This window comes from Chrysochloris asiatica, unplaced genomic scaffold (assembly GCF_000296735.1).
Source record: "Chrysochloris asiatica unplaced genomic scaffold, ChrAsi1.0 scaffold00280, whole genome shotgun sequence".
Lineage (NCBI taxonomy): Eukaryota > Metazoa > Chordata > Mammalia > Afrosoricida > Chrysochloridae > Chrysochloris > Chrysochloris asiatica.
Window position 1 is genome coordinate 3,511,363 of NW_006408798.1, and position 18,414 is coordinate 3,529,776.

Below are 18,414 nucleotides of genomic sequence, written 5' to 3' on the forward strand. Positions count from 1 at the left end.
ATATATGTATACACACACACATACATATATATATGTATATATAAAACACATATGTTGTTGTGAAGTGCCATCGAGCCAGTTCCGACCCATAGCGACCCTGTATAGGGTTTCCGAGGAGCAGCTGATGAGCTTGAACCTCCAACCTTGCAGTTCAAATGGCTTTGCAGTCTGGTGCATTAACCCACAGTGCCACACCAGGACTTCATAGCACATATTGTTGTTGTTAGGTGCCATCGAGTCAGTACTGACCCATAGTGACCTTATGTGCAGCAGAACAAAACACTGTCTGATCCTGGGCCAACCTCACTACTGTAGCCATGCTTGGGTCCATCGATGTTGCCACTTGTCCACAGATATATATATATATATTTGTGGGCTAATGCACCAGAGTGCAAAGTTGTTTGAACTGCAAGGTTGATGGTTCAAACTCACCAGCTGCTCCTTGGAAAACCTATACAGGGTCTCTATGGGTCGGAACTGACTTGATGGCACTTCACAACAACAATATATATAAGTATATATATAAACACAATGAACTGTAAATATACTGAAAACCATTGAATTGCATACTTAAAATTAAAAACAAAGTACCCAGTATTGCTTATAAAGTGTTTTGCCCAAAATAGACCTTAACTTGATTAAGCCTCTAGATCTAACTACCAGCTTGTAGAACGTACAGGGGAGAGAAGGACATGTTAAACAACACTGCAAAGATGCAATCAGCAATATCTAGATTATGAAATTGAGGAAACCAGGGTGATTTCAGTTAATTTCTTACTACCCTTCTCCCCCTTAAACCTATTTTGTCTCGTTGTTAGGGCCTGGACATGCTTTGAAAAATCTCTTTAACTGAAAGAATTTTCCTACTATACTATTTTATAGCCACAGAAGGAACCCAGCATTCCAATAACTCCTGGGAGAGAAAACACAGGGCTGAAATGGGCACATTTCCCTCCTTAGTTTTTCTTATACACTCTAGTTATACACGTATTACACTAGGTCAATGTATCAATGGTCCTTAAACTGCACTGCATCCCATATTCACAGTTTTTGCCTAGTCACATACTGTACCTCTATTAATTTACTGTTCTTTGAATGAAAGAAAATCCTTAAAATTCAAAGGACTATAGCTAGTCATTTTATTTTTTTGTAATCCTGCTAGAGTGAGTTTTTCTAGAGCAAGATTTCCATTTCTGGTACTGTCAGTAACATAGATTGCTTAGACACAGTTGCAAATATGTAAAAACTTTCACTCACATCTGTGAACAAAAAACTGGTATTACTTGTTCTATATGGAAGATACCCAACAAGTAATAATAAAACTGTACAGTATTATGCAAATTCAGGGATGGGAAATAATTTCCCAAAGCTCTGAGCTTACTGTCTTATTCTTTCTTCCTTACAGAGGGAGATTAGAAAGAGTTAGAGAAGTGGTAAAGACTGACTAGTATCACAGCGAGACCTTCCTGCTATCATCAGGGGCTTAAGAAAACTTGTAAAGTATCATCCTGTCATGTTAGCTACTCATTTACCTATCTTCCTCCACATCTCTCAACTTACATTTGTTGTTGTTGTTGTTAAGTGCCGTCGAGTCGGTTCCGACCCATAGCGACCCTGTACAGGGTTTCCGAGGGTATAAATCTTTACGGGAGTAGAAAGCCTCATCTTTCTCCCGTGGAGCAGCTGGTAGTTTCAAACCGCTGACCTTAAGGTTCGCAGCCCAATTCGTAACCACTACGCTACATTAGTTTAAAAAAATTCAGATCATCACTACTGTTCTTGATACTTTAGTAGTAGAATCTTAGAACTTATTATGGTTACTAGCACATTGCGAAGGAACTCTGGTAGCGTAGTGGTTACGAGTCAGGTTGCTAACCTCAAGGTCAGCTGTTTGAAACTACTAGCTGTTCTGCAGGAGAAAGATGAGGCTTTCTGCTCCCATAAAGATTTACAGCCTCAGAAACCCTATACAGGGTTGCTATGAGTTGGAACTGACTCCAAAGCACACAACCACCACCGTCACTGACACACTGTTAGCACTCAATGTATGTTTGTTGGTTAAAAGATTTACAATTAAACACATTGTCCCAACTGTAGAGGTAAAAGTTGTGTAACACAAAGGGGGGAGTAGGTAATCTTACATTCCAGGAACAAAGGACCCTAGGACCATCAAGAGAGAAAAGCATGAGCGGAATATGGGACCCTAATCTGAGAAGCAGGGACACCAGAGATGGAGTCAGAGGTGGTGACATGGAGAGATAGAGCAGCTGAGGACACTAGACTTATGGAAAGAGAAAAACTGTGTGCTGGCAGCCAGTAGGCAGGCTTGCAGAATGTGCCTTTTGATTGTTTAAATATTCCTGTGTGTTTTTCTGTACATCAAAACAAGACAAAATAAAAAGGCCAGAGAGAATAGAAGCAAATACTATTAACTGATGACGTATGGAGGGGATTGTAATCATTGCAACGACACAAAATATTATAGGTTGAATGCAAAACTATTGTTCTCCCATGTAAACTATCACTCAATTCACAATAAAAGCTTAAAAAAAAAAAAAAAAAAGAATTACAGTGGCCTTTGATCCTGAGATCTTCCTGCTGGGAATGATTCCTCCCCAGTCTTCCCTGTTTAAATATATGATACCACCATCAACTCAGTGTTCAAGTCAAAAGTCTTGGCTTTCTTTCCTGTAGCGCTGCCCACCACCCAACCTGCTAGCAATTTATATTGACTCTATATCTGAAACATATCCTGAGTTTATTATTGCAGTATCTGTTCCTCCAAATCACCAACATTTATTGTCTCTGATTCCTGAAAATTTTCCTAACTGGTCTTCTTGTTTTTTCTCTGATCTCACAATAATTATCCACAGAGTGATCACACCAGACTTTACAAAAAAATTAACCACATCAACTCATTTTTCTTATTAAAACTACCTATTTGTTTCTCATTGCATTTATTAAAAAATGCAAACTTTTTCTCTGGTGGAAATGGTGCCGCCTACCAGTCTGACCTCAGCTCTTGCTACTGTTTCTGTTTCACTGTGCTCCAGTTAGATCAGCTGAATGCTCCTTGCATGAATGAATTTCCTCCATAGGGTCGTTGCAAAAGATGTACCCTCTGCCTAGAATGTTCTTTTCCAAGGTCTTCTTATGATAGCTACTTTTTGTCTTTCAGGCCTCACTTATATGTCAGCTATTCAGGAAGGTCTTCTTTGATCACCCAATCTGAGGCAGCTTCTCAGGTTCTTTTCATCCTGACTCTTATTCTTAACCCATTATGCTCTTTGTTTATATGTTTGATTATTGACTGTTTTCCCCCCATTAGTTTGTTAGGTGGAAGAAAGCTGAGATGTGTCTATTTCATTCTCCACTAGTTTTCCAGAATTTCAAACACTGTAAGCCCTCAAGTGTCTGTTAAAATGTGGCATGAGCTTTGTCATTTCCGCGGTCAGCTTCCCTAGTTAGGAGGCATCCTAGAGTCTATTTTGCCTATATGTTGAACAAATACATTTAACCAGTATCTATCATATGTGATATTAGAAACTTGGTTGCTGGGGTAGGGGACAGTATAGGGAGAGTGATAAATTTAGACCCAATCAGAGGTATCAATGAAATTAGAGAAAAAGGAAGCAGGAGAACTTATCATTTGCTCAATTTTTCATTCAATTTTAGGTATAGTTTATGAATGGGGCATTTGAAGAGAGCATTTTGAAAACACTTAGAACACCTAGAAACAGCCGTAAACATGCATTAATAATCAGAACACAGAATGTACAAAATTTGAATCTAGAATAATTGAAAGTTGTCAAAAAATGAAATGGAATGCATAAACATTAACATTGTAGCATTAATGAGCTGAAATGGTCTGGTATTGGCCATTTTGAATCTGACAATCACATGGGAATAAAAAATTGAAGAGGAATGACGTCTCATTCATCATCAATAAGAACATTTCATGGTCTATCTTGAAGTATAATATTATCTGTGATAGCATAATATCAATATGCCTACCAGGATGACATCAAGAACATCATACAGGAAGAAAGCAAAAAGTCATTAAGAAGACAAGAAAGAAGGAAAAGATTAAAATGGATATCAGAAGAGACACTGAAACTTGAGAGCTAAAGCAAATGGAAGAAATGTGGAGGTACAAGAGCTGAACAGAAAATTGCAAAGGTCAGCTCAAGAAGACAAAGTCAAATATTACAACAAAATGTACAAAGATCAGGAGTTAGAAAACCAAAAGGGAAGAACATGCTCAGCATTTCTCAAGCTGAGGGAACTGAAGAAAACATCCCAGCTATGACTTTCATTATTGAAGGACTCTCTGGGCAAATTACTGAATGATGCAGAAAGCATCAAAAGAAGATGGAAGGAGTACACAGAATCACTGTATCAAGAGATAGGATATGATCAAGAGCCAATGATACTGAAGGAAGAAGTCCATGGTGCATTGAAGGAATTGACAAAGAACAAGGCACCGGAAATTGATGGAATACAAATTGAAAGCTTTCAACAAAGTGAGGTGGTACTGGGTGCACTCACTCATTCATGCTAAGAAATTTGGAAGACAACTATCTGGCCAACTGATTGGAAGAGATCCATTATTTGTGCCCATTCCAAAGAGAGGTGACCCAATGGAATGCAGAAATCATTGGTCAGTACATTTGCTATCCCATACAAGTAAAGTTTTGCTAAAGGTAATAAAGAAATGGCTACAACCATACATTGATAGTGAACTTTCAGAGGTTCAAGCCAGATTCAGATGAGGTTGTGGAACAAGGGATATAATTGCTGATGTCAGATGAATCTTGCCTGAAATCAGAAAGATCTTTACCTGTGCTTTATTGACTACACAAAAGCCTTTGACTGTGTGGATCATGACAAGCTATGGACAACATGGAAAGGTATGAGTAGTTCAGAACACTTAAATGTGCTCATGAGGAACCTGTACATAGACCAAAAGGCAGTTGTTCAAACAGAACATGGGGACACTGAATGGTTTAAAATTAAAAAAGGTGTGCAACAGAGTTGTATTCTTTCACCATACTTATTCAACCTGTATGCTGAGCAAATTATCCGAGATGCTGGCATCAGGATTGGAGGAAGATCATTAACAACTTGTGATATGCAGATGATAAACCTTGCTTTCTAAAAGTGAAGAAGACTTAAAATACTTACTGATGAAGATCGAAGACCACAGCCTTCAGTATGGATTGCATCTTAATGTAAAGGAAACAAAAATCCTCACCACTGGACAACATTTTTATCCATGGAGAAAAGATTGAAGTTGTCAAATAGTTCATTTTTCTTGCATCAACTATCAACACTCATGGAAGCAACAGTCAAGAAATCAAACGATGTTTTGCATTAGGCAAATCTGCTGCACAAGACCTTTTTAAAGTGTTGAAGAGCAAAGATGTCAGCTTGAGGACTAAGGTGCGCCTGACCCAAGCCATGGTATTTTCAATAACCTCATATGCATGTGAAAGTTGGACAGTGAATAAGTAAGATCGTCGAAGAACTGATGCATTTGAGTTATAGTGTTGGGTGATAATATTGAAAGTGCCATGGGCTTCCAAAAGAACAAAAAGATCTGTGTTGGAAGAAGTACAGCCAGAGGGTTCCTTGGAGGCTAGGATGGCAAGATTTTGTCTCTCATACTTCGGACACATTGTCAGGAGGGACCAGTCACTGGAGAGGGATATCATGTTTGGTAAGGTGGTTCAGAGAAAAAGAGGAAGACCCCCAGCGAGATGGATTGGCAAGGTGGTAGCATCAATGGGCTTAAGTGTAACAGCAATAGTGAGGTTAGCCCAGGACTGGGCAGTGTTTCATTGTATTGTGCATAGTGTTACTATGAGTTGGCATAGACTCGATGGCACTTAACAACAATAACACAGGAAGACCCGTTAATACTACTACTGTTCCAGTTTGGTAATAGAAACAGTGCTGGAGACTGTGTGATAGAATTTTGCAAACCAATGACTTTTTCATTGGAAATATAATTTAATATAATTTTTATCCAACTTATGCTGTGCATAAGGTTGCTATGAGTCAGTGCCAACTCGATGGCACCTAACAACAACAACAACAACAACAAAAGATGATTATACACATGGACCTCACCAGATGGAATACACAGAAATCAAAATGACTCTACCTATGGAAAGAGAAGGTGGAAAAGCACCATATCATCAGCCAAAACAAGACCAGGGGCAGACTGTGGAATAGGCTATCAATTGTTCATATGCAAGTTCAAGCTGAAGCTGAAAAAAATGAAAACAAGTCCACGAGAGCCAAAATATGACCTTGAACATATCTCACCTGAATTTAGAGATCATCTCAAGAGCAGATTTGATGCATTAGGCACTAATGACCTAAGACCAGAAGAGCTGTGGGATGACATCAACAGCATCATTCAGGAAGAAGAAGAAGAAAAAAAAAGTCATTAAGATGACAATAAAGAAGAAAAAGATAAAAATGGATGTCAGAAGACACTCTGAAACTTGTGCTCCAGCATAGAGATGCTAAAGCAAATGGAAGAAATGAGGAGGTAGAAGAGCTAAACAGAAATTTTCAGAGTGCAGCTTGAGAAGACACTTATAAGGAAGTGTGCAAAGACCTGGAGCTAGATAACCAAAGGAAGAACATACTCAGCATTTCTAAAGCTGGAAAAACTGAGGGGAAAACCCCCACACAACTCAATTTGCAATACTGAAGGACTATTTTAACAAAATACTGAATGATGCAGAAAGCATCAAAAGATGATGGAAGGAATACACAGTCACTGTATCAAAAAGAAATGGTTGACGTTCAACCATTTCAAGAGGTAGCATATGATCAAGAGTCAATGGTACTAAAGGAGGAAGTCTAAGGTGTGCTGAAGACACTGGCAAAGAACAAGGCACCAGGAATTGATGGAATACAACTTGAAATCTTTCAACAAACTGATGCAGCACTGGAGGCAATCACTCATCTATGCCTAGAAATTTGGAAGACAGCTACCTGGGCAATTAATTGTTGAAAAGATCCATATTTGTGCCCATTCCTAAGAGAGGTGACCCAATGGATTCTGGAAATCACCAGACAATATCATTAATATCACATGCAAGTAAAATTTTGCTAAAGATAATTAAAAAATGGCTATAAAAGTACATTGACATGGAACTGCCAGAGGTTAAAGCAGATTCAGATGAGGAAGTGGAATGAGGGATTTCATTGCTGATGTCAGACGGATCTTGGATGAAAGCAGATTAATACCTGAAAGACGTTTACCTGTGCTTTATTGACTACACAGACTTTTGACTGTGTGGATGAAGACATGCTATGAACAACATTGCTGAGAATGAGTATTCCAGAACACTTAATTGTGTTCATGAGGATCCTATACATACACAGACTAAGAACAGTTGTTTGAACAGAGCAAGGGGACACTGAATGGTTTAAAATCAAGAAAGGTATGCACTAGGGTTGTATTCTTTCACCACACTTATTCCGTCTATATACTGAGCAAATAATCTGAGAAGCTGGGATAAAGAAAAATGTGGCATCAGGATTGGTGGAAGACTCATTAACAACCTACAATATGCAGATGATACAACCTTGCTTGCTGAAAGTGGATGTTGTTGTTGTTAAGCGCCATCCAGTCAATTCCAACCCATAGAGACCCTGAATAGGGTTTCCAAAGAACAGCTGGTGAGCTTGAATCACCGACCTTGCAGTTCAGCCTTTGCAGTCTGACGTATTAACTCACACGCCACACTAGGCTGAAAGTGGATAGGACTGAAAAAATACTGATGAAGATCAAAAGAGCCTTCAGTATGGGTTGCTCCTCAATGTAAAGAAAACAGAAATCCTCATCACTGAATCAATAAATAACATTTTGATGAATGGAGAAAAGATCGAAGTTGTAAAAGACTTCAATTTACTTGTATTCACTACCAATACTCATGGAAGCAGCAGTTAAGATATTAAAAGATGCATTGCATTAGGCAAATCTGCTGCACAAGACCTCTATAAAGTGTTCAAGAGCATCTAAAGATGTTTGTTTGAAGACTAAGGTGTGTCTGAACAAAGTCATAATATTTTCAATAACTTCATATGCATGTGAAAGTTGGACAATAAATAAGGAAGATTGTGGAAGACTTGATGCATTTGAGTTATGGTGTTGGAGAAGAATATTAAAAGTACCAAGAACTGCTAAAAAAACAAACAAATTTGTGCTGGAAGAAGTACAACCAGAATGGTTCTTGGAAGCTAAGATGGCCAGACTCATCTCTCATACTTCAGACAAGTTGTCAGGAGGGACCAGTCTCTGCCGAAGAACATCATACTTGGTAAAGGGAATGTTGTTGTTGTTGTTAAGTGCCGTTGAGTCGGTTCCGACCCATAGTGACCCTGTACAGGGTTTCCGAGGGTGTAAATCTTTACGGGAGTAGAAAGCCTCATCTTTCTCCCGCGGAGCGGCTGGTAGTTTTGAACCGCTGACCTTAAGGTTCGCAGCCCGATTCGTAACCACTACGCTACCAGGGAGACCACCAACGAGCTTAATTGACACATTGGCAGCAGCAATGGGCTCCAGCATCACAATGATTGTGAGGTTCACGCAGGACTGGGCAGTCTTTCGTTCTGTGTGCATAGGTTGCTATGAGTTGGAGTAGACTCAATGGCACCTAACAACAGCAAAAACAGAGCAACTCTACAGAAGTATTTAGAATCTACAGCCATCTGAACAGAGGAAAGACTATTCACACTGTGCCGTGCTGTTCTTGGGCAATGCTGTTGTTGTTCTTGTGGAATAAGACACAGGAATGTTATACTTCAAGATTATCCCCTTTTGTAAAAACTAGGAAGAAATACTATTTGTTGTGAATACGACTAGGATTTCCCCTATGGGTCCAGCCTCTTTGTGAAAAAACAGAGAAAAAGAGGAAGCCCCCTAGCAGGATGGATTGGCAGAGTGGCAGCATCAATGGGCTCAAGCGTGGCAACAATTGTGAGGCTGGCCCAGGACAGGGCAGTGTTTCGTTCTGTTGGGCACAGGGTCCCTGAGTCAGTACCAATTCGATGCCACCTAACAACAACATCAAGTTAATTCAGACTCAAGGTGACACTATGTGTATCAGAGTAGAACACAGGGTTTTCAGTGGTTGATGTTTCAACTGTAGATTACCAGGCCTTTCTTCTGAATCATCTTTGGGGGAATTTAAACCTCTAACCTTTGGATAACAGTTGAGTACATTAAATGTTTGTGCTACTCAGGGACTCCAGTCTTTCTGTAGATGATGTGAGGACAAGGAAGAAGAATTAAAAAGACAGAAGAAATGACTCTTGACTAAATCTGTGGGGGAACTCATCTGTAGGATTGTTGTTGGTAAGTGTTGTCGAGTCGATTCTGATCCATAGCGACCCTATACAGGGTTTCCTATACAGTTGGTGAGCTTGAATCACTGACCTTGCAATTCAAACGACTTTGCAGTGGGACGCATTAGCCCACAGAGCCACACCAGAACTCCAATCTGTAGCGTAGAGAGCAAGCTTATTTCTACTGATATGGACTGCACTTCCTATATGTACATATATGTAGCAGGAGACTCTCAGTGGTACGAATGGTTAAGTGTTTGACTACTAGATGAAAGGGTGGTGGTTTGAATTCACTCAGAGGTACCTTGGAAGAAAGGCCTGGGGAATCAATGTTCAAGGTCACAGCCTACAAAAGCTTTTAGAGCTGTTCTAATTTGCATACACGGGGTCTCTGTAAGTAGGAACCGGCTCAACAACAATTAACAACAGCAACATACTTGTGTGGCACTGTAGGATAAGTACTGGATTACTAACCACAAGGTCGGTGGTTCAAACACACAAGCCACTTTTCGGTGGTTTGAGTCCAGCAGCTGTTCTACAGGAGAAAGATGAAGCTTTCTGTTTCTGCAAAGATTTACAGCCTCAGAATCCCTATAGAAAGTTGCTATGAATTAGAACTCACTGGATGGCACTTAATAACAATAACGTAAATAAATAATGTCCCTGGGTGGCACAAATTGTTTGCGCTCAAGTACTAGCCTAAAGTTTGGCAGTTCAAATCTACTCAGCAGTGCCACAGAAGATAGGCTTTATGACTTACTCCTGTGAAGATTGTTTTGTTAAACGCCGTGAAGTTGTTCCAACGTGAGAGACCCTGTATAGGTTTCCAAGGAGCAGCTGGTGGATTTAAACTGCTGACCTTGCGGTTAGCAGTCCACTGCTTACTGTATAGTGCCACACCAGGACTCTCACCAATAAAACCCTACAGAGCAATTCTACTGTAACACCTGGGATCAGCATTAGTCAGAATCAAATGGAGAGCGAGGACTTTGCTGTTTCTGGTACGATTCCAGAAAAACTGTGTTACTCTGGTTTACTTCTGAGTTATCAGATCTCTAATTTGGAGTGTTTATAGATGTGTATGTGGTGCTGCAGGATAATGCACAGGACAACAAGGTCAGTTTGAATTGCAAGGTCAGCAGTTCAAACCCATCAGCCACTCCTCAGAAACCCTATACAGGGTCGCTATGGATGGAACTGACTCGACGGCACTTATAAACACCACCAACAACACACATGTGACTATTCATACATTTCTGTGTGTGGGAGAGAGAGGACACTGGGCACAAAGTATGCTTGTTCTTGTAAAAAACTTAGGAATGTGTGTGTAGGAAGGATCATTAACAGGGTTTTATACAAGGAGAGTATATATGGTGGGAAAGTGTGTTTGTACGTGTGTGTGTGTGTGTGTGTATTGTACAGGTGGGTGATGGGCAACATTGTATGAATTACAACCTTTAACAGATCCAGGCAGTGCTGTAAAATACAAAGTGTTGTGGGAGGTGATTGTTTTCCTTTCAGACCAGCACACAGGGTTTTGAGGAGTCCTTGACTTTCTCCTCCTCCTTGTCTTGTTAAAAAGGGATTAGAGGCCAATTAAGCAGTTTAATCCCAAAGTAGAGATTCATGTTTAAAAACAAGATTTACAGCTTCTTAGAAAAATACATCAGGACAAGCTGAGGTTTGTCCTTTCAAGTTGCTACCTGCATGGTTCCAGATGGGTTTTTTTCAGCTGAATACCTGACGTGCAGTTCTTCTTAATTACTTTGCCTCATATCTCTACTCCTCCATCTCTTTAAGTGCCCTTCAACCTAAATGGCTACATGCTGCGAGATCACTTCAGCTTCTGGATTGCTGTACCTGCCCCTTGGTTTATCTCCCTTCAGCTGGTAATTCAGTGATCAGGGTTAATAATAACAATAGAAATAAGGGCTCACAGTCATTGAATGCTTAGTATAGGCCATGATGAGTCGGAACTGACTTGACAGTAACTGGTTTGGGTCATTGGTGTTTCAATGGTAGAATTCTCATCTTCCAGGGGGGAGGTCTAGGTTCAAATCCTGGCCAACTGTACCACCTGTCTGTCATCAGAGGCTTGTGTGTTGCTGAATGATGCTGAACAATATAGAATGATGTTCTCTTATGCGGAACAGGTTTAAGTGGAACATCCAGCTTAAGATAGACTAGGAAGAAAGGCCTGGTGATCTGCTTGCAAAAATCAGCAAATGAAGCCCCTATGAAGCACAACAGCTCTATCTGCCACAGATCATGGGGACCAGGCAGTGTTTTGTTCCATTATACATGGGCTAGCAATGGATCAAACGGCAGCTTGCTAACATTTAATAGCAACAATACTATAGTGCTAAGCACTTTAAATTCATTTTCTTGTTAGATTTTTTATATGAAAACACCCAGGGCCAGCTTCATGGGTGTGGGACTTGAGCAACTGCCCCACGCCTTAGGCCTTAAAGGGTCCTGTACTTGGTTTAATGCTCTGTTACTTCCACTTGAAAATTTTTAATATATATATATATTTTAACAAGGGGCCCTTCATTTTCATTTTGTACTAGGCCCCTTGGAGTCACACAATAACCCATATTGTTTTTTGCTTCTTTTCCCCCTAGATGATGCCTAATAAACTGCCAGAGGCATGTGTCTCAACTTGTGCCCAAACTCTCCCTAGAAAATGGGAGCCGTCACCTCATTGGAAGAAAAGTCTAAGGGACAGGAACCATGTCATGACCCTTAACATGGAGAAGTTGCTGTAAGCTTCAGTTTCCTCATCTATAAAACAGGGATAACAGCAATAATGCCCAGCTCACAGGCTGTGTCAAGGATGTAATGGATCATGCATCTACAGCTCTATTGCATATTATTTATGCAAGGCCCAAACCAAATCCCACTGCCATCAAGGCGATTCTGACTCACACCAACTCAACACCATATAGGATAGAGTAGAACTGCTCCCTATGGTTTTGGAGGCTGTAAATCTTTACAAGTGCAAACAGCCTCATGTTTCTCCTGCGGAACTGCTGGTAGATTGAAACCTGCTGACTTTGCTGTTAGCAGCCCAGTATGTAACTCACTACACAAACAGGGCTTCTTGTATATGGCAATACCAATACCAAACCCACTGCCATTGGGTCGACTGTGACTCCTAGTGACCCCTGTATAGGATTTCTGAGTCTGTAAATCTCTATGGGATTTGAGATGAGAAAGTCTCATCTTTCTCCTATGGAATGGCTGGTGGGTTTGAGCTACTGACCTTGCAATTAGCAGTCCAGTGCATATCCTACAATGCCACCATGGCTCCTTATATATGGCAATGTTGCTGTTGTTGTTAAGTGCCTTTGAGTGGGTCCTGACTCAAGATTTCTAAGAAGTGGCTGGTGGGTTTGAACCGCTGACCTTTTGATTCAAACCGACCTTGTAGTCCAGTGCATTATCCTGCAGCACCACACTAGGACTCCCATATATGGTTATGGTGGTGGTGGTGATGTGCCATGGAATTGGCTCTGACTCATAGCAACCCTGTACAGAGTTTCCGAGGTTGTAAATCTTTATGGGAGCAGAAAGCCTCATCTTTCTCCTAAGGAACAGTTGGTAGTTTAGAACTGCTTACCTTGAGGTTAGCAGCCCAACTCATAACCACTACACTACCAGAGCTCCTTATGTGTAGTAACTTGTTGCTGTTGTTAAGTGCCGTTGAGTTCATTCTGACCCATAGCCACCCTATATAGGGTTTGTTGTTGTTGTTACGTGCCGTGCAGTCGGTTCCGACTCATAGTGACCCTATACAGGGTTTCCGAGGCTGTAAATCTTTACGGGAGCAGAAAGCCTCATCTTTCTCCTGCGGAACAGCTGGTAGTTTCGAACTGCTGACCTTGCGGTTCGCAGCCCAATTCGTAACCACTATGCTATATAGGGTTTAGTTATTATTAATACATTCTGGGGACTTAGCCATTCTGAAACAGCAAACATTGCTTGTGAACTTATGCAATCACCTATCCTGATTCCAAGGTGCAGTCCCGGAAGAGGTTTGTTCCCTACCTGTCCGACACAGCTGGGTGGAACGTCTGCTTTCTCCATGTGTGGAGTGATGACAGAGGGGTTGCTGGAACTGATCAACACTGGGGTACCTATCTCCACCATATGGCGCCCTGAGGGAGAATGGACCATCCTGTTGAGTGTGTTCAAGGCTGTCGTGATGGAGAACTGCCCGGGTGCCTTCCTCCTGGACCCAGGGCCCCTACGGAGAGTGGGCGAGTTGGTTGCTTTGCCTCTGGGAGATGAGGACTCCAGAGACAGGGTTTTTGTGCGGGAAAGCTGACGACCTTTGTTCTTCTCTAGGAGGTGTCTTGCAGTGAGGTTTGGCTGAAAGACAAAAGGTCCGATGACAAGTTAGTCTTTCTGATCTAATATGAGCAGCTAAGTCTTACCCAGGCTGGTCTGATGCCAGTTCAGATACCATGTCCCTAGTCATTCACCTCAGGGCCAGCAAATTAACAACCTCCATCTTTTATCACTATGTCCCAGGTACTTTGCTATAGCGATTGCTGTCGTTAAGTGAAGTGCTGTCGAGTGGATTCCGACTCATAGCAACCTTGTAAAGGGTTTTGGAGGAGCAGCTGGTGACTTTGAACCACCAAACTTGTGGTTCAAACTGCCCTTTGGTCCAGTGCATTATCCTGCAGCAGTAAGTTCTACAACTCTCTTGCAAAGTAGGTATTTTATGAGTGAGTTCTGGGAGTCCCTGGGTGGTGCAAATGGTTAAGCACTCATCTGCTAACTGTAAGCTTGGAAGTTCCAGCCTTTTCAGAAGTAGAAAGAAAGGTCTGGCAATCTGCTTCTGAACAATCTGTTATTGAAAACTCTAAGGAGCACAGTTCTTCTCAGACATACGTAGGGTCACCATGAGTTGAAATTGACTTACGGCAATTGGTTGGACTTTTTTTTTTTTTTTTTTTAACTGAAGTCCAAAGGGGTTACTCCTGGTGTTGGCTCTGAAGGATCAGCACTGAACTGTGAACCACAAGGTCGGCAGTTCAAACCCACCAGCTGCTCCTCAGAAACCCTATACAGGGTCATTATGAGTCGGAACTGACTTGATGGCACTTAACCACAACGACAACAACAAGGGGGTTAAAAACAAGCCAGAGTTCTCTTTTCTGACTCTTTTCACCCAGTAAATTCCTCCACTCATCCTTCAGTTCCCCTGTACCCCCCAGTCTGTGCCTTCCCCTCATTACACTTTCACTCTGAGTGTGATCATTTACATGCCTTTTCCCTACTGGACTGTTAGCTGTCTGACGGCAGGGACCTTGCACATGATATTCTCTGCTGTCTCCTAGACTGAATGCTTAGTGAGTATTTGCAGAACAAGTGGATGAAGTTGTTTAAATTCATACTTTGGAATTCATTCGGGGCCCTGGATCTTTGTTTTTTCTACTTCCTGTATATCCTTTTGATTCATTACAGTTCTCCCTCATTCTTGTTCTGTATCTCCTAGTCAGTGATGTGCTAGAAAATTGTTTCTCAAAAAGCAAAGAAAAGGTCCTGATTATTTACCATTTCTGTGGTTTAAATAGAGTTCCTGGGTGGAGTAAAAGGCTAATGTTCTTGGTTGCTAACGTAATGGTTGGGGGTGCCTTGGAAGAAAGGTCTGGCAATTAACTTCCCAAAAAAACTCCATTGAAAATCCCATGGAACTGAGTTCTACTCTGACACACATGGGGTTACATGCATTCAGAATCAACTCAACAACTGTTTTTTGGTTGTTTGTTTTGTTTTGGCTTTGATGGCATAGATGACCGAGTTCAGGCTACTGATGGCTTAATTACTGAATAGCAAAGTTCCTGAAAATGTAGCAAGAGTTTGTATAATTCAGGCCCAGCCAGCCAGTTTCAGCAGATTATTATGCTAGAATAGAGGTATGCGCCTTCCCTAAATATTGGTAAATTTCCACAAAACAAATATCGTTTGAGGAAGACCCCCAACGAGATGGATCTGACAGGTGGCATCATTGATGGCATCAAGTGTGGCAGCGGTAATGAGGTTGGCCCAGGATCAGACATTGTTTTGTTCTGCTGTGCATGGGGTCACTATGAGTCGGTTCTGACTCGATGGCACCTGACAACAACAACAACAACCCTATCTACCAAGGTCTCTTATGAATTCATTTCCTTCAGAAATTTAAAACATGTTTGTGTGAATAAAACATTCCAGGATGACTACTTACATTTCCACGATTATACTTGTCACTCTTCAAGGCGGCACAAATGGCTTGCCCTCAACTAATAACCCTAAACTTGGTAGTTCAAACCCACCCAGGGGCACCGTGGAGGAAAGACCTGGAAATCTATTTCTACAATGATTCCCGCCAAGAAAACACTTTGCAGTAGTTCTGGTCTGCAGCAGGTGGGGTAGACAGGAGGACTTGAAGCCAATTGGGCAGCATTGGATTCAAACTATCCCCAGTTGCCTTCAACAACCACAAGTCTTACTCTGATTTAGAGATTTAACTATAGAGGTAAAAGGAAATGAAATTTGTCTGTTGAAGAACATTTTAACGACAACATGTAGAGGCTTAAAATAGATGAGATTGAAAAATTGAAAGAAAATGTGGTTTCTCTCTTATTATTATGGCACAGTCATGAAGCAGGGGAGGGACATTATTTCCATTTTAAAGATAAGCAAGTCAAGTTTCAGGGAAGGTGAGTTATAAACGGTAGACTCAGCATGTAGACAAGTAAACAGAAAACCAAACATGAGACAGCAGTAAGTACTCTGATGAGACAGTGACCAGGGGAAGCTGCTACTGTAGATTGGAGGGTCATGGAAGACCAATGGAGAAGGTGACATTTAAGCTGAGACACAGATGACAAGGAGGTAGCCACATGAAGATGAGAGTAAGAACATGCCAGGCAGACGCACTATAACCAGTTGATGCTGACTTGATTCTGACTTAGGGAAATCCTGTGTGTGTGTCAGTAAAAATGGCCTGCTAGAGACCTCTGATGTCTAACTGTGCAAGGGGGAGAGAGAATCACCATCAACAGTCCAAGGCCGATTCCTCTGAAGTGGAGGCTAGGTACAACTCCTGTTTCCCACCTTATTAACAATTTAAAAAGCAGCTCTCCCTCCCATGGAACTCTCTAATTCTCATCTGGGTTTGATAGTTCATTGCAGTGGCCATACAGAACCCACAGACAATACTCACCATTATGGGGTTTATTAGGGAAGGAACAGGTAGCAACTCAGGATCAGGAAATGCTGAGGATACAGTTTTTCCATTAGGACAGCCTCTTCTCAGTCATGCTCACAGGCAGGTCTCTCTCTAGCCCCTACTCTGCCTCCACACCTCAGCTGGCCTCTGCCCTGCTCGGGCAAGTGTTACAAAGCTGTTTAGCCCAGAGGTCCCCAACTTCACCAATAAGACATGGACTGAAGGTGCTCAACTCTTTAGCTCTTGAGTCTGCAAGTCTAGCTCTGTCAACAAGTGCTCGGAGGCACCCTACTCCAACAGCAAGCTCCTGTCCTAAGGCACAGTTCTCTCGCTCCGTGAGTTGGCACCCACTGTAACCACCTTGCTTTGTGGGCCATAGAGCCTACTGTGCCATCTTGCACTTGTCTCCTGGTCCTGATGTTCAATCTGCCACTGTTCTTGCTATCTTGTGCCATCTCCAGTGTTTACAACTCTTGTTGTGTCTTTGGGTCTAGGAGGTTCTCAGCACAGGGACCCAGGTCAAAAGATGTGCTCTACTCTCATCTATTTTTCTTGGTGGTAGTGGTTATTCCTTTCTGCCTCTAAGACGACTCATGTTAAGCCTAACCAATCCCCTTGTTGTGTCCTGGCATGGCACAGTAGGATAAGTGCTCAACTGCATTGTTGGTTTGAAGGCAAGATCAGCAGTTCAAATTCACCAGTTATTCCTTGGAAATCCTATACAGGGTCTCTATGAGTTGGAACCAACTTGACAGCAATTAGCACTTAACACCAACAACAATCCCTTTGTTAGGGTTCCATAGACCTTATTTTCATGGTCCTACCTCACAAGGGGAGTCCTGGTGTGGCGCTGTGGGTTAATGTGCCAGACTACAAAGCCATCTGAACTGTAAGGTTGGTGGTTCAAGCTCACCAGCTGCTCCTTGGAAACCCTACACAGGGTCGCTATGGGTTGGAACCGACTCAATGGCATTTAACAACAACAACAATCCCACAAGGGTTCCATGAATCTTATTTGCATTGGAAGCAAGCTTTTCAGTCTCCTTGTTGGGCTGCTGGTGGTGGTGGTGGTGTGCTGTGAAGTCAGTTCTGACTCATAGTGACCCTGTATAGGGTTTCTGAGGCTATAAATCTTGATGGGAGTAGGAAGCCTCATATTTCTCCCATGGAACAGCTGGTAGTTTGGAACTGCTGACCTTGAGGTTAGCAACCTGACTCATAACCACTACATTACCAGAGCTCCTTCCTTGGTGGGCTACAAACACCTTATTTGCATGATTCTACCCAATCATTAGAGTCCTGGTATAGCACTGTAGGATAAGCACTGGACTGTTAACTGCTAGGTCTTGAAGTTCAAGCCCACCACCCGCTCCTCCAAACCTCTCCACAGGGTCTCTATGAGTCAGAACAGACTCAAGGACAGTTGACAAGAACAACAAGGCAATCATTGTGTGAGAGGCACAAAGACTATAGCTGGAAGAGCCACATTAAGTAATCCACTGCACCACAATTTCAGAATTGAATTGTACTTCAAAGGGTTTTCAATGCTGGTTTTTCAGAAGCAGGTCTCCAGGTCTGGTAGATCTGACCCTCCAACTTTAGGTTAGCAGCTGAGTGCATTAGTCATTTGCACCACTCAGGGACTTCATAGAGATATTATAAGCTTGTGGTGGTGGTGGTGGTTGTGTGCTGTGGAGTCGGTTCCAACTTATAGCGACCCTGCATAGGGTTTCGAGGCTATAAATCTTTATGGGAACAGAAAGCTTCATTATTTTTCTGCAGAATAGCTGGTAGCTTTGAACTGCTGACCTTCAGGTTAG

General features: G+C 41.9%; 1 protein-coding gene across 2 annotated transcripts in view; it reads right to left on the reverse strand.

The window, feature by feature from the left end:
• SH3RF2 (SH3 domain containing ring finger 2) overlaps positions 1–18,414 on the reverse strand; it is a 153,366-nt gene that overhangs the window by 44,317 nt on the left and 90,635 nt on the right. For both annotated transcript variants that reach the window (XM_006874515.1, XM_006874514.1), the window contains exon 4: positions 13,420–13,743. In XM_006874515.1, coding sequence (XP_006874577.1) covers positions 13,420–13,743 — 324 coding nt within the window. The remainder of the gene's footprint in view (positions 1–13,419; positions 13,744–18,414) is intronic.